Source organism: Oratosquilla oratoria, chromosome 21 (genome assembly GCF_046742065.1).
Source record: "Oratosquilla oratoria isolate Oo_2021 chromosome 21, ASM4674206v1, whole genome shotgun sequence".
NCBI classification, from domain to species: Eukaryota; Metazoa; Arthropoda; class Malacostraca; order Stomatopoda; family Squillidae; genus Oratosquilla; species Oratosquilla oratoria.
Genome location: NC_134797.1, coordinates 43,489,500 through 43,496,865, shown reverse-complemented (window position 1 = coordinate 43,496,865; position 7,366 = coordinate 43,489,500). Strand labels below are relative to the sequence as shown.

The following is a 7,366-nucleotide window of genomic DNA, read 5'->3' as shown; positions in this document are numbered from 1 at the left end:
AGTCAAGTTTGACGCCTAGATCAAGGCAAGGAGCTTATATCAAAACTGAGGAATGCTCCTAAACTCGACTACACTTTTAAGTTGGTAGTTTGCCCTGTGGTTGCTCAAGTGAGTAAAAATATAGTCTTCGGTAGACATTTGCAGCCTTCAATTCATCAGAAATTAACAGATGATGTTCATATCAGCAGAGAGCTTTTCTTCGGCTTATTTGGCGTCTGTTGTAGATGCAATGAGAATAACGTCATCAACATATATGCATTGTGTGTATGAGGGGGCAGGAACGGCTGTGTAGAGTTTAAACAAGTTGCGAATCCTGAACGATCCCATTTTTCAGTCTGTAGTGACGGCTACGTTGACCATCAGTTATGAATAGCATAAAAGATATGGTGCACAGGAATTCCCTTATGAAATAGATTATTGGAGCTGATTATTCTCTACAGCTTCACGAGAAGACCTTGGTTCCAGACGGTGTCTGAGAAATGCGCATACATTTTTCTTGAAGAGATTTAGAAAAATACAAGTATTTACTCTGAGTTTATTCGTAAATGAGGACATGGAATAAATATTATTATGGCAATGTGATGTTACAAAGGTGGCTCCTTAGTTCGGCGAGAGGGCTTTAGTTGGGAGCTCCGTAGAGAGATGGAGGAGGGGCGACGTAAACGTATCTCTCCTCGCTCGAGTCAGCCTCGGAGTCGTCATCTTCGATCGATTCGGATTCTGGGTAGTGGGCCTCACCCTCGTAGGTGACCTCCGGAACGTACCCAGAGTCCCCGTCCACGAAGTACACCACCTTCTGCAGACGCCCGTCGGGGAGATGCACGAAGTAGGTTCCCTGGGTCAATTCGTCGTCGCGGGTCTCCTGGTGGCCGAAGTCGTTGTCAGAGGAGTCGTCCTTGACGGCGTAGTTGAACTCGTACTTGGCGGGTCCGAAGTCCTCCTGAGACTCAGACTCGTGAGACTCCTCCGAGGAGCGGGGGGCACCGTAACTGTAGGACGGAAGGGTGTCTGGGCGTGCCAGGCACAGTGCCAGGAGAGCACAGGCAATTGCGATCTGCTGGAGGAAAGCAAGAGTGTACAGAATGCATGACAGTAGTTCATTAACACACTTTGATTTAAGGCATGCAAAATAGATTCACTAAAGAATAGGACACCAATAGGCAACAAACATCCTAAATTGCAGACTAACAATAAGTTCACACAAGCATGCCGCTTTTTAACCATTAGAGGTGGGGCTAAAATGGCAGGAGAACCTACCTTAAGCATGATGGTGGAAGATGTGATGTCGATGGATTGTTCTCAGTGCTCTATATATACAAACGTGTCCGGAGACCGGTATGACGTCACAGTGGTAAGGCTTAGAGGGGAGGGTCAGAATGAGGGTTGTTAACAACGAGCGTGGCCTTGCCCTCGGTGCGTGGGAGAGTCTCTGTTCAACCACTAGAGGGAGAGAAAAAAAAAAATCGTGGTCAGTACCTTCCCCGTACGTATGGAGGTAATAAGGTTATACTGCAGGAAGCAGACACTTATTTTTCACTGGATATCCCAGTACTGTTCTTTTAAGACACATTCATTAATGCAGACCTTCATTACTTGTAACTAAGTTTACAAAACATTTTCGCCTATATTACCGCCCTTTTATATTCAAACCTATTTCAAGAGGAACACGCTCAATTCTAAACTAATCTTATCAATAGAAATGGAATACTTTATTTCAACAAATGAAATATTTGTCATTCCTTCTCTCAGTGAGAGTCAAGACATTGATTTAATAAACTCAAGACCCAACAGAAAATACACCATTCAAAATGGGTTTCGTGTGATATCAAAGGTTTTAGAAAGTGAATGAGAAATGCCATAGAAGGAGATTTCTTCAGTAATGATAACAACGCCAACCTTTGGAATGTAATATTTCCTTGAATAAACTAGGTATCAGTGACGTAGGTGGACATGACATTGAGTGGCACAACCAGTTAGGAAGATGCTCCAGGCATCCTAAAAGATGACACAGTTGTGTATATAATACCGCTGTGTTTCAACGGCCTTCCGTTTTGTAAAGAAAATTGCTCTCCCATTATTCCTCAGTGTCTTCTTCAAATTCACTTGTCTTCTTGATATTCAGAATGTATGTGTATGCGAAAAGAACTGGAATCCAGGACCCTTGACAAATGAAAGTACAGGATTAGGATTAGGAACAACTAGGTCAGACCACCCAGTTTACGGGATATATTTTTGTATGATACATCTGTAGAAAAATGAAAGATAGGTTCGCATGAAATAGGTTATCACAATGAGCACGTTTTAAGGAGTTGTTTATTTGGTTGTTTGTGTTTTGCGGCTCGGGAGGCAAGGGGAGGAGGAGGGGGCTAGTATCAATAGTAAGCAAGTAAAGTGGCGAAGGTAAACTGAAATGAGAAGATAGACACTGAGAAAGAGTTAGAAATTAAGTTAATCTTAGCAGAAGAGCAAATATGTGTTTACATCTGGACGTGTGGTTGTCATTGTTCATCTGAAGTGTATGTATATTTCGTACGAGAAGTGAGTTGATTTCTTTTCACGCGTGTAACAGTGGATATTACTTTTGAATTAATAATCATACAGGTCATGCAAGACTTTATGTATATACACGTTGGAGTTAAGAGGATGGCGCATAAGACAAGTTGTTATTACGGTGTGATTTACGTGGGTGTAGCGTGAAGTATTTGAAGATGTCTGGAGTGCAGCTTATGCTTATGCTGGGAGAGTAGATAGGTATTTGCAGCGTTGTGAAGTGATACATATGTTCTAACGTTTCTAAATTTCCAACCCGCGATGAAACGGACGGTATCGTTCAATACCTTCTGATGGGAGTACAATGATACCCTGAGATACGATCGCCCTAATCTACGAAAAATTTGAGATACGATGTAATTTTTATTTTAATTTACGCTCTAACATACGACGAAATTTTTGAGATACGATGTGGTGATGCGCGATAATTTAAAACGGCAGCGGTAGGTGGCAGAGTGTTCGCTCGGCTCCCGACGATTCCCGACGCTTCAGTTCGTGTGTTGTCATCTCGTTTACATCTTCGCTTATTGCTCGTCGTGTTTGTGCCTGTTTTGTGTATTATATATGTGTGTGTGTTTATAATGTTTAATTGTGTGTTTATCATTACCTACTCTACGTGTGTGTGCCTCGTACTCTAGCTCTCGTTGCCCTCTCTCCTTTCCTCCTACTCCTGGCTCACACCTCCATTCGCCGCTATCACCTGTCTCCGTGGTATTATATGATAAATAACATTAATCATTGTTATTTATTATTTCATCATTGTGTGTGTTATTACTCATGTATTTGTCCATAAATTGTGCTTTGTTTTGTGCAATTTCAGTTTGTTTTGGGGTAATTTTTGGTTGCTCGAACGGATTAATTCTGTTTTCATTAATCTAAATGGGAATAATTGTTTTAAGATACGATTTTTTGACATGCGACGGCGGTCACGGAACGAATTAATTTCGTATGTCAAAGTATGACTGTAGTTGTTTGTGGGGCAAGTCATCCGGCTCGATCCCTGAGGTTGACACCATATTGATCTAATCAGGGCTTGGTACAGTCGTCGTCTGGTGGGCAGTGTTGTCGCTTTCAATCGTTTCCGTCTGCCCAGCGCACCCTCGCCCCATACTCTTTGTATGCAAAAATGTTAAGCCACTGTCCAGTGCGCTACCCAAAACGCCGGGATAAATGTTGCAGTGTTTACTGTTTTGAATTTTTGTCAAGTATTTATATGGATACCAAGAGCAACAATCCCTTTTATAAGAGGAGCTGGCTGAGTCAAAGTAGACTTTTATAACAAATGACATACTAACACCACCCGTCCCATCTCAGCACTTTTGGACTGAACGTTCACCTACACCTTGCCACTTAACGTGAGTCTAACATAGTGTACTGAGGAACATAACCGTTAAGTGCGTTATCCGAGGCTGATTTACCTCTACTAAACCATACTACTTAACCATACAAAAATACAGCAACAACTGGCTCATAAAAACCTGAGCGATATTCACAGGAGCTCAGATACATTAATGATGTTTCGCAGTAGCTAAAGTCATTCCATCGGGGATTAGATATTACAGGTTTTACACATGGGCTACCTTATTTAAGGGTCATTATAAGGAATGTCTCGGTTGTTGTCAGTTTTAGAAAGTGAGAGTTTTTGTTTCATTAAGACAATTGGAACTGGACCAATTTGGCCTCCGTCTAGACGCCATGTTACAGCACTTCTTCCAGAACAGACATGATAACCACATCTGTTGATATCCTAAGCTCTGGAAATAGAGAGATGACCAGCAAATACTCCACCTCCTGTCTCCCTTCAGGACCATCGCCACTTTTGCTATTGAACTAATGGACATTTCTTAGCTGACGAAACCTCTGAAGTTTCTATGGTATATTTCCATTATTCTCCAACTTTGTATGAGGGCGAGCCATGCTTCAACTGTGTTATGGATTGTTTGTGATCGATGAAGATTAACTACTGCATATGTAAGATGTATGTATCTCACACTCTCGGAGAAAAAGCGCATACACTCTTGTCAGGTGTATCTCCCATGTCAGTCATGTCGTCATAAGGAAAAACGTAAAGGTTTCAGATATTTCGTTGGACTTTATTTACAAATGAGAACATGGAATAAATATTATTATGACAATGTGATATCACAAAGGTGACTCCTTAGTTCGGCGAGAGGGCTTTAGTTGGGAGCTCCGTAGAGAGATGGAGGAGGAGCGGCGTAGAAAAATGTCTCTTCGCTCGAGTCGGCCTCGGAGTGGTCATCCTCGATGGACTCGGGTTCCGGGTAGTGGGCCTCGCCCTCGTAGGTGACCTCCGGAACGTACCCAGAGTCCCCGTGCACGAAGTACACCACCTTCTGCAGGCGCCCGTCGGGGAGGTGCACGAAGTAGGCTCCCTCGGTCAGTTCGTCGTCGCGGGTCTCCTGGTGGCCAAAGTCGTTGCCGGAGGAGTCGTCCTTGACAGCGTAGTTGAACTCGTACTTGGCGGGTCCGAAGTCCTCCTGAGACTCAGACTCGTGAGACTCCTCCGAGAAGCTGGGGGCACCGTAACTGTAGGACGGAAGGGTGTCTGGGCGTGCCAGGCACAGTGCCAGGAGAGCACAGGCGATTGCGATCTGCCAGGGGAAAGTGCACACAAAGGATGCTATTAGTGTTCGCAAAAAAAAAAAAAAAATGTAAATCAACATGACACCAATGACATACAATGACAAATTGACATACTAGATTGCGGACTAGCAACAATTTCACACAAGCATCCCGCTGTTAACCAATAGCACTTCAGCTAAAGAGGCAGGAGAACCTACCTTAAGTGCCATGATGGAGGATATGTGATGTCTGTGGATCGTTCTCTGTGCTCTATATATATGTGGCCGCAGACCACCGTGACGTCACAGTGGCAGGGTCTGGGGTCAGACCGAGGGTTACCAGCAACGAGCATGACCTTGCTCTTGATGAGGATCCGTTAGGCACCCTTCCACTCGTTTTATGAGGGGATAGGCCCTCTTCAGGTAGCGAACTGAACAAAAAGAGATGGTCAGCACCATCCGAATATGATGGGGCTAATGAGGTCACACAACAGTGAGCCAATATTTATTATTCATTGCCTATTAACATAAGAACACAAGAATGGAGGAGACTGTAATAGACCATAAGGCATACACTGCGCAGTTCCATTTTCCTTATCGGCTATCAACCCTATCCGTAAAGTTATCTAATCATCTCTTAAAACAACCTGTTGGTTTAACTCTTATTATATGATTACTAAGCCACTCTACTGGCAGATCACTTCTTGCCTATTTCCTTCTTAAACATACATTTGTATACTGGCCTTCAAAACTAATTCACTCATTTAGACTTCCAGTCCTTTAATAAATAAACTTCTGATAAACAAAAGCAAAAAAATGTATATATAGATAAATGAATAAACAAAAAAAGACAGCGAATATAAGTACCTTGACATACAAACGTGTAAAAGCAAAACAAATAAAACTAAGTTTATTTATGATTGAATTTAAAGTCTTGTCTCATCTCTTTTGTTCAGGCTCAAGCTAGTTGACTTTATTTTGCTTCAATAAACCTTTTAGTTTAAAGAATTAAAGCTATCTGAATCTATTATGATTACAATCAATATGTATGAATGAATATATATAAGCAATTATGAATACAGGGAGCTTACATAGAATAAAGAAGGTCATCATTGTTTGAAAGAATGAAAATATGCTAAGAAAAATAATTATAATTGAACCTAAAGTATACACAAGGTAAAGATACATAAAGTTTTTGCAGAGTTCGTAGTCTAGAACAGTCCGTATGATTTTCCTGCAGGAAGTTAACAAAAGCAGGAAACTTATATGGAAAAAAGGAAGGTCAGTATTGTTTGAAAGAATGAAAGTATGCAAAGAAAAATAATTATAGTTGAACCTAAGTTATATGAACAAATTCAAACTTCATACTACACATTTACAAAAATTTCATATTTTGGAACAGTAAGATTATCTTGCATTTGGGATGAGTTATTGAAATTTTATTTTCAGAATCATTCGACCAAATGGGCACATTGTGTTTTGTGACAGGAAGTGATTTTGAATCGCGTTTTGCACTGGTTCCCCCTCACCGCTACGCATACCTGCCTCAGGGACCAGTCTGACTTTCACAAAAAAGAGAGCCACCATGACTCGTAAGAACTTGAGCCATATTCACTGGAACTGGAGCTCATTTTTACCTCCGTCTCTCCGTAACTACTGGTTTAATTCTGTTTACTGTTCCCTTCTATGGTTTTGTATTTCTTCTTTCACTGTCAACTTTCCATCACTGTCTTAAGTATGTCTTTCACCATATCTTTTTGTAGGAAGTAAGTAATGTTTCTTGATGGGGTAAATTAAATGGAGGTAAATTTTTTCTTCTTTTCTTCCCGAATAATTTTACAGTTGGCTTGTCTGTTTACACCAAGAGACTCCCAACCGAGATCTCCAATCCACCCCCTACGTCATCTCTGCACCGACGTCACGAGTTTCTTAGTCCAATGATTTTTACTGTTACAATTATGTGCCTTCCTTAAGGGCGTGACCTAACTCCCGTGAACCAATAAATTTTTCTCCTCTTCCACCCTCTCTCCAATCAGAAAGACTGTTACAACGTCTTAAGTAATACTGCTTACACAAGCAATCACGATATCGATGCATGAATGGCTTAGTTTACGCATTGTCCCATCAGCGCGATTATGCAACTCCTTCGCTGCTATTGTTTACCAAACATCCTACACATGAAAATGAAATTCTTGCCATCTACCCCTCTATCTACCTTACTTGTCTACCTTTAT

General features: G+C 41.5%; 2 protein-coding genes across 2 annotated transcripts; both read right to left on the bottom strand.

Annotated features, from left to right (window-relative positions):
- Positions 1 to 619: 619 nt before the first annotated feature.
- Positions 620 to 4,597, bottom strand: LOC143037092 (uncharacterized). The gene is made up of 2 exons (XM_076205205.1): positions 4,565 to 4,597; positions 620 to 1,057 (listed from the first exon to the last, which is right to left on the bottom strand). The coding sequence occupies exons 1-2, from the start codon at positions 4,595 to 4,597 to the stop codon at positions 620 to 622; spliced, it is 471 nt and encodes a 156-aa protein (XP_076061320.1).
- A 130-nt stretch (positions 4,598 to 4,727) lies between these two features.
- Positions 4,728 to 5,363, bottom strand: LOC143037091 (uncharacterized). The gene is made up of 2 exons (XM_076205204.1): positions 5,352 to 5,363; positions 4,728 to 5,162 (listed from the first exon to the last, which is right to left on the bottom strand). Exons 1-2 carry the CDS (start codon positions 5,361 to 5,363, stop codon positions 4,728 to 4,730), a joined length of 447 nt encoding a protein of 148 aa, XP_076061319.1.
- Between the last annotated feature and the right edge of the window lie 2,003 nt (positions 5,364 to 7,366).